Source organism: Polypterus senegalus, chromosome 16 (assembly GCF_016835505.1).
Source record: "Polypterus senegalus isolate Bchr_013 chromosome 16, ASM1683550v1, whole genome shotgun sequence".
In the NCBI taxonomy this organism is placed as follows: Eukaryota; Metazoa; Chordata; class Cladistia; order Polypteriformes; family Polypteridae; genus Polypterus; species Polypterus senegalus.
In genome coordinates this window covers 7,594,894-7,610,818 of record NC_053169.1, presented here as the reverse complement: position 1 = coordinate 7,610,818, position 15,925 = coordinate 7,594,894, and the positions used below count along the sequence as shown (strand labels likewise).

Genomic DNA, 15,925 nt, shown 5'->3' with positions numbered 1-15,925 from the left:
AACTTCACACAAATGGTAGAAAGGGTTTCTTCAGGAAAAAAAAAAAACAATAAACGTGTGGAACAAATAGTGGCAGAGTAACAGGATAGAGAGGGGGGGCTACAGGGACCTTCAGATATCAACTTGACGGTGTTTGAGGGAAATGAGGTGAAGACGACTGGAAAGCCGGGTTTGGATGAATGGCCTGTTCTTTGTCAAAACTATTCTAATGTTTAAAACTCTACGTATCTATCTATTATATAGTGCCTTTACTATCTATCTATCTATCTATTATATAGTGCCTTTACTATTTTATTTATCTATCTATCTATCTATTATATAATGCCTTTCAGTTCTATCTATTGTATAGTGCCTTTCATTTCTATTATATAGTGCCTTTACTATCTATCTATTATATAGTGCCTTTCATATCTCTCTATCTATTGTATAGTACCTTTCCAATCTTTCAATCATTCTGTCTAATATAATGCCTTTCACATCTATTCTTCTTCTATATACTGTAACTATTCCAATCTGTCTGTCTATTGACCGCTCCATCGTCCGTCTGTCATCCTTGTTGTATAGGCTTATCCATCTAACTGTGTAATATTATGTTTTGCATGTGTTATTAAGATTTTAAAGCTCCTTTTCTGTCTATCTGTTTAATATTTCCCCCCTTTATATCCACCATTCTGTCTCACTTTGGATTGTCACTGCAGTTCATCTCAGATTGTGTACTTTAGTGTAATTTTGTCCTCTGTCCACTAGATGGCAGTAACATTTTTTCTTTATTTGATAGAAGTTGTTTCTGCCCTGATTATTACAAAAGGATGTTTGACCATCAAACTGCTAAAGACCCTTAGAGACAATACTTTATGTATCAGTTGGGAATTATGGAGTATTGGATATTATTGGAAAATCATGAAAAAGGAAGAAAGTCCTCTATCAGCACTTCAGCATAAATGCTTCAATGTCCATGTGCTTATACTTCTAGGAATCAGAGATTTCCATTTTTTATTTTTAATAAATTTCGAAGCCTTCCTGAAAATCTGAACTCACGTGGTCATGATGGGTTATTGAGTGTAGACGAATGGGCACAAATGGCAAATGTGGCCATTTACAATTCAATCTGCAATGCAGTAAAGAGTGAAGAACGTGAAGCGGTCTCCGTTCTTTCTGAATCCACTGTAGATGTAGCTCATGGATTCCTTAACTTTCAAAACTCTGGAAACGATGACCAGTACGAAAAATGTAAACTTGCCAGCCAAATCGTGACACAAGCTAATTTAATCGATTAGTTGGACCCATCTATTTGTGAAGCTGGTCCGATTGAAACCCCCCTTGAAGAAGAGAACGTCAGAAAGTCCCCGAACGCACGTGAAGTGCCGGCATTTTCTTACAGTTTTCCGTGCTTGGTGTTCTCTTATGGATGATCTGGCCTAATCGGTTATTGCTGACTTTCTCCACCACATGCCACATACCACAATCCTCTTCAAATGAAAGCCACCCTTCTCCCTTTGTTTGCTCTTTACATGCACATGTCATGCAGGAACAGCAAGTGCAGGCGTGCTCAGTACCTTTGCTTTTTTAGTTTGGTTCTCCTGAGAGCCGGCAGCCATGTGTGGTGGGACTGGAGAGGACGTGGAGGACGGGGTTGAAGAGCGTGAAGGGACACGTGGAGATGGAGAGAGTGGACTGGTGGGGTGGTTAGAGGGTCTTGTCCCAGGGGATGGAGATCGGAGGGAACACGTCGAGGAGCACGGAGAAGGAGACGTTAATCTTGGGGACAGGGCTCTGTCCTTGGTGTCAGAAGAAGGGTCTTTTGTCTTATTCCAGCTTTCAGGTGGAGAAATGGTGACTTTGGGAACAGGGGAGTACACACGGGATCCGTGTTGGGTGCTGGAAAGCAAAGGGATGGTTCTGGATGAAGAAGATGAGGAAGGCGAATCTGACGGATGGGCAGGTGGACGTGAGGAAGACTCCGGAGTAGGTGAGAAGCGGGGCTGCCCAGGGGTTAAGGGGGAGCAGACTCGGTCTGAAGTCTGAGGGCGTATGGGGTGGGAATGTGGCTTTGCAGTGCCGGCCAGGAAGTTAGGGGTAGGGGATGGAGATTTCAGTAAAGCCGTCAAAAGCTGCAGACTGGCACTGGCCCCCCGACTGGGTCTCTCCAGGGTGCTTGGAGTCTGTGGCCTCGACAGGTCCAGGGGAATGGACGCTAGGCTTGAGGAGGGCGAGTAAGGGGTCAACGACTGGAGACTAGCAGTGCTGTGCTGCAGGGGTGGGGAGAAAGGCCTCTTCGTTTTCATGGATGGAGGCAGCTGGCCAGATCTCAGGATACTGGTGAGGACAGAGAGGGGGGTCCGAGGCCGAGAGTCAGCGAGGGTTGCGGTGGGTGACAGGGCTCTTTCCCCAATTGGAGAGGCCTGAGACATATTGGAACCAGGCATTAGAACATGAGGGGCGACTTTAAGGACCGTTGGAGAGAAGACTTCAGATCGGCCTGAGGGGCACGGGGAGGTACAGGGAGGCAAACGAAAATGGGTGCCGAGTTCGACTCCCTCGGATGAACCAGATGCTTTGGAAGACACTAAGTGGAGGAGCTTTGCTGGAGGGGACAGCCTGCCATCTTCCATCTGATCAGGGCTGAGATTCCCATTGACTCGGGGACGGGCGGGTGGGGTGTGGAAGGAACGAGTCACACCCTTCTGGCTTTGGGCAGATGTCGAGCTGGGTAGTGGCACCTCGGAAACGGCGGGTGAATCTGCTCTACTGCTTTGAACGAGAGCAGGAGGAGTGAGAAGAGTTGGGATCGTCGGCCTTGTAGGCAAAGAGGACTTGAACTGGGAAGAAAAGAAAGAAGGAAAAATAAAAACAAGCATGAGTGGTGGGCTTAGCCATCAACGGATCTGTGCCCGCATTTACCAAGCATCTCAGGATGACTCCTAGGAATTGCACTGAAAGCCGATTAGGACAACAGCATGTCCTACCTCAGAGTAGGACATGAGAAGGAGTTATGAAGTCTGCTAAGTTTCCTGTTTTTAGTCTTTTTGCCGTTGATGCATCATGTGACCTCAAAATGCATAGGACTGCGATCAGCACATCCCGTGATCTACTCCTGGCTCTTGGTTACCGTGGTGCTTGGGTGCACAGAGCTTCCTGATTGGTTGAGATTTTCTCCTGACCCTCAGGGTTAAGCCAGTTACCTCCAGGTTAAATATGGCCTCCCTCGGCGGATACACGTAGTCAAAACGTTTTGTGAATTACAGCAGTTAGTGGTGAACGTCGGGCAGTTTGCAGCCAATTGATACTTTTGTTTTTTTGACTCTCCTTATTGATTTTCAGTTTACAATTCTCAGTTTCTCCTTTTTGATTCGGTCATTTGGTATTCATCTCTCTCTCCGGCTTCTGACCTCTTGTTCGTGCTTTTCGACAATTCTTCACCATAGTGTCCTCATCACCCAGTGTGTCTTAGCTTCTCATATTCCTGTAGGATGTTGTTTCTTATCAAAGCATCCTACACTAAGTCCCAGCGAGGAGTAGGAGTTCACGTTTGAGAATGAATGACGTCACCATTTTATGGTACCCCTTGCTGTAAACTGCCACTCATGATGATGTTTTGCACTTTTCTGATTTTAACTCTGAGGCTTCACCACAAAGATAACAAAAATAGGAGGAGAAGAAGCAGAAGAAGAAGGAAAACATAAGAAGGCAGGATATTGTGCTGGGCAATACGGAATTGCTGCCACTACACAACATAGAGTTGGAGTCAGAGTCACAGAATGGGAAGCAATTGTTGGGTTACAACAGTCGAAGTTGGTCAAAATGTACTGAAGCAATGGCGGTGATGAAATGACCTGTGACATGTATGTTGTGCGTTTTATAATTACTAAGAGAGGAGTTGGAGTTGGTGGTACATTAAATTGAGAAATCACAATCATAGCTGCTGGTACCATAAATTGAGGAGTTAAAGTCGGAGTCGGTGGTACGATAATTTGAACAGTTGGAGTCAATGGTACTATAAATTGAAGAGTTGGGGGTTGATGATCCTGTTAAGTGAGGAGTCGGAGTTGGTGATGCCATAAATTGAGAAGTTGAAGTCGGAGTCAATGGTACCATAAATTCAAGAGTTGGAGTTGGAGTTGGTGGTACGATAATTTGAAGAGTTGAAGTCAGAGTCGGTGGTACGATAATTTGAACAGTTGGAGTCAATGGTACTATAAATTGAAGAGTTGGGGGTTGATGATCCTGTTAAGTGAGGAGTCGGAGTTGGTGATGCCATAAATTGAGAAGTTGAAGTCGGAGTCAATGGTACCATAAATTGAGGAGTCAGAGTCAATGGTACCATACATTCAAGAGTTGAAGTCAGAGTCGGTGGTACGATAATTTGAACAGTTGGAGTCAATGGTACTATAAATTGAAGAGTTGGGGGTTAATGATCCTGTTAAGTGAGGAGTCGGAGTTGGTGATGCCATAAATTGAGAAGTTGAAGTCGGAGTCAATGGTACCATAAATTCAAGAGTTGGAGTTGGAGTTGGTGGTACGATAATTTGAAGAGTTGAAGTCGGAGTCGTGGTACGATAATTTGAAGAGTTGGAGTTGATGGTACCATAAATTCAAGAGTTGGGGGTTGATGATACCACAAAGTAAGGAGTTGGACTTGGTGATGCCATAAATTGAGATGTTGAAGTAGGAGTCAATGGTACAATTAATTCAAGAGCCAGAGTTGGCGGTACATTAAATTGAGAAATCACAATCATAGTTGGTGGTGCCATAAATTGAGAAGTTGAAGTTGGAATTAATGGTACCATAAATTGAAGAGTCAGAGTTGGTCATACCATAAACTAAGGATTTTGAGTTGGTGGCAGCATAAATTGAGGAGTCAGAGTCAATAGTACCATAAATTGATAAGCTGAAGTTAGAGTTAGTGGTACCATAAATTGAGAAGTTGAAGTAGGGGTCAATGGTACAATAAATTCAAGAGCCAGAGTTGGCGGTACATTAAATTGAGAAATCACAATCATAGTTGGTGGTACCATAAATTGAGTAGTTGAAGTTGGAATCGATGGTACCATAAATTGAAGAGTCAGATTTGGTCATACCATTAAGTGAGGAGTTCAAGTTGGTGGTGCCATAAATTGAGAAGTTGGAGTCGATGTTATCATAAATTGAGGAGTCAGAGCCAGAGTTGAGGGTTTTGTGTACCAACTCCGTAGCCCTGACGACAGCTTCAAGAATAATACGGTAATGAGCTCCGAGATGAAATAACCGAATGAGACTAAGGCCTGATATCGGGCACCTTTATCTAACAATCAATGACCCACAGTCATACGTTCAGAAGACTCACCATCTCGATGTTATGGCACACAGGAAACGCCTCATAAAGTAACAACTACCCACAGCTATTCTTGTGCTGAAGTTGTGTTCACTTTTCCAGCATTCCCGATCATCTTCCATTTCTTCTCCGTGATCTCTACTTTTCTTCTGCCAGGCTCTATTTATCCGATGCCCCTGAGAGTCTCTGTGTGCTTCCCCAGGCTTGTTAAGTGTAATGCGAATGTCCCAGGAGGTCCGTGTAATGCAGTGCTCAGCGTACCTATGTGACATTTTACTGTCAATCTCCCATCCAGCTCCGCCTGTTTTCAGGGTGTAATGCTGAATACCACAGTACAGTTCAGCATCCATGACCACCTGTGTGCTGACACCGTGATATCACCGGCGATTCACATATCCGTGTCCATCCACACTTGGGGAAGATGATCTTTACTGTATCTGTGTGCCATCTGGCTTAAGTGCAGCTTCACTTAGCATGGCCTCACATGGAGCGGTGGGGACATGTATGAATCTACGTATTAACACGCGCATTGTAAGGGCTTTCAAAATCTGGTGTAACCCAGAAGAAATGCCAGTGATGTATGCAAACCATCACCATTCCAAGGCTGCATTTCGGCTAGCATTAGCAGCACTTTGATATCGGGTCATGGCACTTGGCTTTCCCATGTTGATTGATCAATCGTGTAGTGTCCAAGATATGTTACAAGTATTATTATTCCATCTTTGCCTAATCAATACTTTTTTACAAGTTCTTTGTTGTCCAGCGTTTCCAAAACATTCTGCTTCTCCCAAGATGTGCGCGCAGATCTCTGCCTGAACGCCATCTTCTGGCAGCTCCTAGCGAGTCAGGACAGCTCATGAGTTCTCCTAACCCTGAAGAACTTAGGAATAGTTTCCTAAAGTAAGAAAATTGATCAAATATTTTTTACTCTTTAAGAGTCTGACCACATTTGTGTCCCTCTGAGATTGTAGAGCCAGTTTGCACTGTTGTCCTCCTCCGAGACGCTTGATAAATGCAGGCAGAGTCCTTCAGAGTCATTACTTGCAGCTAAACACCATTTCAGGGATTTTCCCAGCACAGTAACCATTTGGCTCATGTCACCCTATGGTCCTGTGAGAAGTTACTATATATATATATATATATACAGACAGCATATACTGTAGCCAGGGGGAGATCCCAGCAGCAGTGACTTCAGGTGGGCCCGCCTCCTGGGGCTCCACTCACAAAGCACACAGAACATCAGAGGCAGGATACAAATGTTATAAATCAAATACAAATGCAAAAATCATAATAAAAAAGAGCTTTTGCCGCTGCACTGCTGAGAGCATATTGACGAAGCTGACAGGAAGGCCCTGCATTGGGTGGTAATAACTGCCCAGGGCATCATTGGCATCCCGCTGCCAACTATTGCTGACCTGCAGCATACACGGTGTCTGAGACAGGCTGGAAGCATCATAACCATGTACTGTTAACCCCCCACCACGTCCATCTTGGGGCACAACATGAGCCTTCGGTCGCACACCAGCAGGCTTAGGGACAGTAACGCTCACAACACCATCATTCCGAACTCTCAACCCTTACCAGTCAATTGCTGACCCATTGAAATATCAATAACTTCTGACTGTACTCTCTGAATATTTTCACCTGTTTTGTACATAAACATATTTTGTATTCATATCTTCCTTGTAAAGACTACTACCTGTAAATTCTAATATCATACAGATATGCAGCATATTCTCTTTTGTATGCTACCTTACTGTCTATTACACTTTATTGTAACATTTGCACCCATGTCTCTTGCACTTTCCTTTACTATTTACACTTTCTTGCCCAGCCTTACTCCTCTAAGCTGGAAGGACTGGTAGAGCAAGTGTGGCCAGAGCGTTACCTCCCCTGGGACGCTAGGTGGCACCAAGATTGCAGTGGTGCCTCTGACTCCTTAAGGGCTGGGTGCGGCCCTGTTGGGATCCGCCAGCCCTGCCAGGGTGGCGCTGCAGCTGGGTCCTTTTGGGCATTTCTTCCTCCACACCCAGAAGTGCTGCTGGAAATGAGGTCACCGAGCACCTGGAGCACATCCCGGTGCCTTATAAAAGGGACCAGCAGACACTACTCGGGGAGCCAGAGTCGAGGACAAAGCTTGACCAGAGGAGTGGAGGAGAAAGAAAAGAAAGAGAGAGAAGGAAACGTTTTGTGCTGTGCTTGTGCTGAGACTGTGTTGTGCCTGTGGGAAACTGGGAAGACGTTTCCTACAGGGTAAAAAAGAAAAAATGAGGTGCCTTGAACTTGTGTCCCACGCTCGTCTGTGTTGGGTTCAGGCGGCGGTGCCAGCCTGGTGGTCCACAAGTTGAATCAATTATAACAAATACAGGCCAGGAACAAACCCGGGCAGAAGCATAACATATTGTGGCCTGCAGGTGACTCTCAGTCCGCCATACCCCAGACACAAATGCAGATCCTAAGTTCCAATAAACTATTTTTTATTACACAAAACAGCTTCTTCTAAACTTCTTCCATAACTGAGCTCTCCTCCTCTTCCTCCATGCCAGGTGAGTGTCACTCTTCTCCACTCCCGATTTGGACTCATCTGGACTCATTTTCTACCTGCACTTCTGCTAAGTCCACCCTATAGTCAGGCCAAACTTCCAGGTTGACGGTGATGCCTCCAACCCCCCGGCAGCACCAGTGAACCCCAACTTAGATGCCCTCCAGAACTACAACTTCCAAACGGGAGCTACAGTAGGCCAGACAGCATATTGGGGACACCCGTGGCCCTGGCATGCAGTCTTCCACATCTATTCATAATCCTGGCCTCTTGTGATCCTTCCATCTGGGATGCCCATCGACTCAGGTCCATCATGACGTCCTCCTGACCAGGTAAGGAAACATCACCCCTCCTGGTTGGCATGCCAGATCTTCCATACCGTCCTTTACAACATATAAGGCCTGGGGTGGTCCCAAAGCTTAAGTAGTGTCAGGAGGGCCCACCCCACACGGCTCAGCAAACAAAGGACTGCACGGAAGTACAAAATGAGCGCATGAACATCAATATACAAAATCCTGACAACAGTAAAGCACAGTGGAAAGATGAACAATGTTAGAAACATCCTTCACAAAAGACTTCCCAGAGAAGGATAAAAAAAAGAAATAACGAAGAAAGGAGACACGAGGCAGGGATGAACACATCAGCCTTGAGCTTTACAGTCCGTTAGGCCACACTGTCTGCTTCAATGAAAAAGCCCACCGTGACCCGAGACGGCCATCACCCCCTTTTCCACGGACTTACCAGCAGCTGAGACTGAGAGCCGACCGTCTCTTCCACCGGCGGTCGTCGTCTTGCAGAAGTATCCCCCCATTCCCCCAAGTCGGAGTCACTGACGTACACGATTTCAGCCTTGAAGACCCCGTCCTGGGGCACATTCATGGCAGAGAGCTCCTCCTGAACCTGCGCTGCTGAAACCTGAAAGGAGACGAGACACAAACTTCAATAAAGCGTCCTGCATGGCCACGTTGACCGGTCGGTCATTTGATTGCGTTTACAGGGTGGTCTTTCATTGAAAAGCAATACGTTTAATTTGCTTTTAGTTAAGATAAGTGATATTTGGACACAAATGGAGGTACAATACACTTTAATTTATGTGTATTGTAGTAAAAAAACGTGTGGTGGACGGCCAGGACCCTTACCTTTATGGGACAACTTTGTACAGGAAGGACTGGGAGGGAGAGAGTGCACAGGACATTATCTCCCCCAGAACACTAGATGACAGCTCCCCTGGTTTGCTGCCGCACCATGGACTCCCATTCGGTTCGGCAGAGCCCTGTTGGGTTGCACCAGGGGGTGCTGCAGAGCCCAACCTCATTGGGCTTCCACCTCACCCAGAAGGGCCCCAGGACCACCCTATTGGGCCACCAGCAGTACAACCAGGTGCGGCATAAAAAGAGCCAATTGCTGAGGAGCCAGAGTCGGGAGGGAGAAGACGAAGCACGATGGAGAAGGAGTGGAGGCGGACAGAGGAAGATGACAAGAAGACGAGAGAGGAAGAGAGAGAAGACGAGAGGAAAAAAGTGCAGAGTTATTGTGCTTTTCTACTGTGTGCAGGTGGGAAACGTTTGGGAAGAGTTTCCCACAGCTCAATAAAAGCCTGTGTGTTGTGCTGAATTTGTGCCTGCGTCTTGTCTGTGTCGGGTTTGGGGAGCTGCTGTGCCCCCCACAGGCCACACATGGTATAACTGTGCCTTATTAAAATGCACAAACATGCATTAGCATTACATTTCAACCCTTAAACCACCAGGACTGACTATAGTCGGCTCCCAGTGCAATTGGCCAGCACGCCAGAGCTGATCAGTCCGTGCCGTACATTCGTTGAGCAGCCAGCTCGTGACCACTGGCACCCCATGCAGCACTGCAGCATCACTGTCCCTGGGATTCACCCGCTGCACTTGACTGGCCTGCAGGCATCAGCGTTGGCCTCTGTGTGCAGCCAGGTCAAGTGCAGTTGGCTCGGTGATTTACTGAATTTCATCAATGGCGTCAGTTGGCATACTGATGGCATACCTCGTACATACAATATAATAATAGATTGTTGTCAGTCAGTCACTCATTATCCAACCAACTATATCCTAACACAGGGTCACCGGGGTCTGCTAGAGCCAATGCCAGACAACACAGGGCACCAGGCAGGAACTTACCCTGGGCAGGGTGCCAGCACACCACAGGGCACACACACACACCTGGCACACACTAGAGACAATTTAGGATTGCCAATGCACCTAACCTGCATGTCTTTGGACTGTGGGAGGAAACCCATGCAGACACGGGGAGAACATGCAAACTCCACACAGGGACGAACCGAGAAGCGAACCCGGGTCTCCTAACTGTGAGGCAGCAGCGCTACCCACTGCTCCACAGTGCCACCAAAATTGTTTCAATGTGTTTAATCTGAAAACAAACCAGAAGACGATACCAGAGACACGGTAAAGTACATTTATGTCAATTTACCTCAATTTTGAAATGAGATCAGTGTGCCCCAAAAATGTCGGTGGCACTCGCTTTTGCGCTTGTACTGCACATCTGTCTCTCTTTGCATGAACCAACAGTAGTCACCCATCATGCTCAGAGTGAATTTTCCCGAGGTCTCCTTACTGCAAGGCAGCAGAGCTACCACTGCGCCGCCCTACCAATTGTTGTACTACTTGTTAATAGTTTTTACAGTTCATTGGCAGGGTGTAAAATTATCAGTGTTGCAGTAATTGTGATGCTCTTTGCATTGCTTTGGGCTCCGTTCAAATTTCACTTTTTCTTGTTGAATTGTGACGTTTCCTTAAAAAGTGCAGCAAAAAAGTATTTGGCATCCAGGGGTCCAAGTGTGTGGCAGTTTAAGGGTTAAAGTTGTTAGAATGTTGACAGAAATTCTCTTCCATTGTTTACAAGTGGAGCTCCTCCCACCCAAGCTATGGACACCTCTTGCCCCGCCTCTTGACACTGATTGGTCATTTGATTACACGGAGGTGTGTCACGACTGAAGCGGCGTCTTGAGCTGAAATGTGCTTTGCTTCTCGTCATGACAGGTGAGTGTGAAGAAAGGGGTTCAAGTTCAAGTCGTTTTTAAATGAAATGAATAACTCGAAGTATGCAGGCATCAGGTGGGCACAGGTGCACATAAAAACGTCCGCACAGCGTGCTCCAAGGTTGATTGAGGTGCCTGACTGATGGTGCCTTCACCTCCGAGTCAGGGCTTTCAGCACCTGCACCCGGCCACAGCTTCAAAAAGGCGGCCTGGGCGAGAGACAGAAAGAGACAACAAAGAAAGACGAGAGGTGAAAGGATTGGACAGTTAAAGCAAAAGGAAAGAGGAAATGGCGGGATCAGGTGAGGAGCCGGTGCATTGTGGAGGGGCGGCAGGCAGTCAGAGGAAAATTGAGAGCCAGCGTTCAAGAGAGGCGACCGAGGGTCTCTCCTGCTGAGCATTCTGGGAGCTGATGTTCCAGGACACTGCCCATGTAAGGCCGAAAAGTGGCAGCAGGGGCTCACTGCGATGCACTGCTGCCGGCGAGGACCCCAGCCTAGTGCCAGGGGTGACTGTGTCTGTCGGGTGGACGTCCCCCTCTGTATGCAAGACTCTTGTTGGGTAAGAAGAGGAGGCGTCAGGTGGGAAGGAAGTAGCGCTGTGCCACCGGGTTTCTTGATGGAAGCGTTTTCTGTTGGTGGCATTTTACGGATTTATTCATTGGGTTTTATCCTCCACTGGACACTGTCAGGATTATTTACTTATTTATTAATTTAATGGATTAAGCACTGCGCTACTGAGAGGGGTCTGGCTGCTGACCTTTAGCGACAGGCCCCTCTGTGACTCTCTTGACGCTGTGATGTTATTCAGGGGCCTGTGGCTAAGGGTGACAGTGACGTGGATTTGGATGAGCCACCTTCTGTTAGTCACGTTGATGTTTGCTGCTTTTATAAAAGTAGCTCTGAGGGGATAAAAGGTTGGAGACCCCTGTTCTAGACCATCCTCAAGAAACTGACACACAGTGTCGATGACATATGACTGACATATCGATGTTTTCTGGATCAGGTGACCCTAAAATGTGGAGATCTGTTGAAAACCGGAGATTGAAATTTTTGATGAATCTAAAGCTTTGGCTCCTCCCCCACAGATGATAGGTTATGGTGGGTGTGGGAGGGGCAAGGGGGAGTCGCAAAGCAAAAAGTTGAATCTTGACAAGTGGGGTAGGCGGGGGCAGGGCTGTCTTAACACATGGGCACGCTGGGCAGTTGCCCGGGGGTCCCACGCTAATCTTTGTATGTTGTGACTTGCTGAGTGGTTGTGTAGGTAAGGGGACCCCAATGCACTGCTTTTTCCTGGGGGGGCCTATAATGCTGTTAAGACGGCCGTGGGTGGGGGTGTCCAATAATAATAGATGGACAGAAGTTTCACGTAATTTTACACGAGGCAGACATAAGACATTTGCAAGATACAAAGAAAGGATAACAACCCACCTTCAGCCTGGCTTCTGATTGCTTCACCCAGGACGGAGCTGGCAGCATCCGAATCACTGGCACAAACGTAAAGACCAGCGGCTTTGTGCGGCCTTCTTCACAGATGACCTGTAAGAAGACGAGATAATTAACGTGGCCGTTAAAGCCCAGGACGTCCCATATCACATATTGTCCCACCCCCTCCACTTCCTGCTGACGTTATTGTGTGGTTGACGTCGCGTTTTTGCCCATCAATCTGCACTCAATCACCCGCAATGACAAAGTGAGAACATGAATTCAGACAGGCTTGGAAATGTGTTGGAACTCATAGACGTTTACAGACCCTCCATTCAGAACTTTCTAGAAGCTCCTCAGGCAGCAAATCCAGCATGGGGTTATCTCCTTACTGCAAGTTTTACACACCTGGCAGTTTCCTGGAAGGTCCTCTGTGAGCTGCCATCTTCAGGTCTTCCCACACATCTTCTGTGGGGGTTCGTCTGGGACCACCCAATGACACTCAGAGGCTCATCCTGAAGCCACCCCAGTGTTGTCTTGGCGTTAAGCTTTGGGTCATTGTCACGATGAAAAGTGAGCCTTCATCAGGAAATTCCTGTCTTGCTTTTCCTTTTACTGTGGTGGGCTGGCGCCCTGCCCGGGGTTTTGTTTCTGCCTTGCACCCTGTATTGGCTGGGACTGGCTCCAGTAGACCCCCGTGACCCTGTAGTTAGGATATAGTGGGTTGGATAAGCGATGGATGCTTTTTGTTTCAGCTGTGGAGTCCTCCTGGGTCTTCTTCCACTGAGCCCCCTGTAACTCAGACACTGACGGACCTCAACCTTGGAGGTCCGCTCATATCTCTTTGGATGTTGCCCTTGGTGTCTTGTCCACTATTCCAACTGTCCTTCCACCCATTCTGGGGGTCCGTTCTCCCCATCTGGCCACGTCCAGGGAGGTTATCTACAGTCTTTTGAACCTTCAAACATCTTCAGGAACAGGAACATCTGGCTGCTTGGAGATGGTGGTCTTCTGGCATTTGCCTGGCCTGTCATTTTCTTTCTCATCTCCTCACATTTGCTTTCTCTGCTCCGTGTTCAGTGGGGAGGGGACACACGGTGACACCAAACAGCACGGTGACACCTTGTCTCCATTTATAAATCGGCTGAGTGACTGATTGGAGACACGTGTGTGTGTGATATGAATTCAAGAAAACGGCGAGTTTATAAAATCCAGTGATTTAGGGTCTTTTCAGGGGGGTCCCAAGAAATGTGTCCAAGCCAGGGCAAAAGATCTTTGTAGAAGAAGCAACACCTGATCTCTTTTGTCACACTTGCTTTGCTTGACTCGATGACATCTCAAAGGCATGCAGGGGACACTTTTTTCAATGAGCTCAAAGGGGAGCGACACATTTGTTCGCATCTGTAAAACCCACAAGACCACACCGTGCTGCCATCCCCTGGAATAAAAAATCCATACGCATCAATAAGCTTAACTCTGAATAGAGTCGGTAAAGGAGCACTGCCGTCATATAGCGCCTTTCATGCTGAGCTAAACAAGCCGAACACGACCAGCCACGGGTGACCCGAGGTGACATTTGAACCCCGGCTTCCGAAGCGAACCCGATTAAAATGAAAACAAACACAAGCGTTACCTCGAGGAGCTCCTCTCCACAGTCCAAACGCCGAAACGAAAATCAAAGAACCCAAACTGCCGAGGCCAGCAGCTCATGACACGGCTGTGTGGAATGTGAGGAGCACAGAGCGGCCATTCATGTCCGGCAAGTCCATTGGAGTGCAGACAATCGCCATTCACGCTGCCCACCCACCCTTTAGAGACCTCACAGTGCATTTCTGTGTCAGTGGGGGGGATGTCATGTGACATGGGCAGCACGTGCTCAGAAGAGAAGAGAAGTTTCAGGAATCTCACAGCAAACTGGTGGGGTGGGGTGGGCCGCGTCGGTCCTGGAGGGCCGTAGTGGTTTTTTTAATGACAAGTCAGTCACTGCTGATGAAGCTCTTCTTGTCCAAATGACATCGTCATGCTTCATTTTAGTGGTCTCGCTTGTTAAGGTCCCCAACCGTCCCCCGTTTTTGATTATTTCAGCCTTAAGCCGCCGCATTCAGTGCTGTTAATGGCTCCTTATTAGCAATAAGACACACAAGGAGCCGGCAGGTCCCCAACTGACTTGTTTCCATTTACACCTCTGGGGGTTCATCCTTTGGTACTGTGTCTCTTCAGAGGGTCCTGGGGTCCTGCTGGTTTGACTTTGTGTTGCTCACGGAGTCCTGAATGAGGCACATGGCCTGCAATGCAAGGGAGCGTCAGGTACAACACTACGATTACCCGAGGGTGATCCGGCTCACAGGACTTTCATTGTTGAGGCCAAGGGGACACCCACATAACACCTGGCTGCGGCAGACAGAGGGTCATTTTGGGGGGACTGGGCCACATGTACACTCCGGAGGGGGGGGTTGCCAACCGAGATCCTGAGTTGTGGAACCCAGGGGCATGTTGAGTGCCCTCACCCAACACAGACTGGCAGAGACACAGGATTTTACCACATCATGGGATCCACTCTACCCCACTTCGCACCATTGCAGCTCCAATCCAAATTACAGATCAACACACAGCAGGTCATCTACTGCTGTTTTCTGCCTCCACTGCCGCTCTGGCAAGCTCTGTCCACTTCCTCCTGACTAGCGGACCCTGGGAGCGTTCCCGGTGCTTCATCAATATTACCTGGAATCACTTCCCAGGTGTGACGGAAATCCACTGCCAGACTCTGCAGGTTCCACTTGGCGGCCCCCATGGAAACCAACAGGGCTGCAATCAAATTCTCACTCCCAGTGTGCACTGCAGGAACCTGTGATGGGCTGCCCTCTGATGTCCCAGAGCAGGTTGTCCCTCGTAGGCATTCTCTCCCTTGGTCCTTCCATCCGATTGCCGTCTCGGCCAGACACCCACTGCCTGCTCCCCAACCTGAACCTGAACACTTAATAGAAAAATGGCACAAACTGAAAACGATCCATTTGGGCTTCAGATCATTTGGAAGTCTACGCTGTAAGAACCTGGCACTGCCGACAAATAAGGTCTGAGGTTGGCACTCATTGGTTTCTAATTAAGCACTTGGGTTGGAATGAAAACCTGCAGCCACCATAGCCCCGCCAGGACTGACGCTGCCCACCCCTGCCGCTGGAGGAAATAAGCTGGTGCAAATGCCGGCCCGTGGATGATGGGGGATTAAAGTGGTTGGAATCACAAGGCCACTGGTTCAAATCCCATTGTTGTTCCACTAAAACTGTCCCCAAGCAGTTCCTATGTATATTTAGGATATAAAGAGTGTGTAAATGACCTGGCACAGTTTTCACGTTGACTTCACCCTGGGTCATTAGAGACCACCAGACCAGATGACTTCTGGAAGCCAAAGACTATCTGCAAGTTCATGAGAGCCAGGAGCCTGCTGGGACATTCCCAGCTCACTTAGCCGTGGTGCTCTATGAGAAACTCGCCAACAGAGACAAAGACCTGCCGTGCAGGTGATGGCCATCCAGAGAGGCTACAGATACCCACAAGGCATCGTGGGAACTGTAGTTCTTTGAGTCAGCCCTATTGGGGCTTCCATTGGTGCCACCAAGGGGCGCGGA

General features: G+C 47.9%; 1 protein-coding gene across 6 annotated transcripts in view; it reads right to left on the bottom strand.

Annotated features, from left to right (window-relative positions):
* LOC120517015 (muscular LMNA-interacting protein) overlaps positions 1 to 15,925 on the bottom strand; it is a 59,210-nt gene that overhangs the window by 34,099 nt on the left and 9,186 nt on the right. For 4 of the 6 annotated variants that reach the window (XM_039739075.1, XM_039739078.1, XM_039739076.1 and 1 more), the window contains exons 2-4: positions 12,306 to 12,413; positions 8,595 to 8,768; positions 1,557 to 2,819 (exon numbers count right to left, since the gene is read on the bottom strand). In XM_039739075.1, the coding sequence (XP_039595009.1) occupies positions 1,557 to 2,819; positions 8,595 to 8,768; positions 12,306 to 12,413 (1,545 nt within the window). The remainder of the gene's footprint in view (positions 1 to 1,556; positions 2,820 to 8,594; positions 8,769 to 12,305; positions 12,414 to 15,925) is intronic. The other 2 variants (XM_039739079.1, XM_039739080.1) reach the window with 1 other exon arrangement.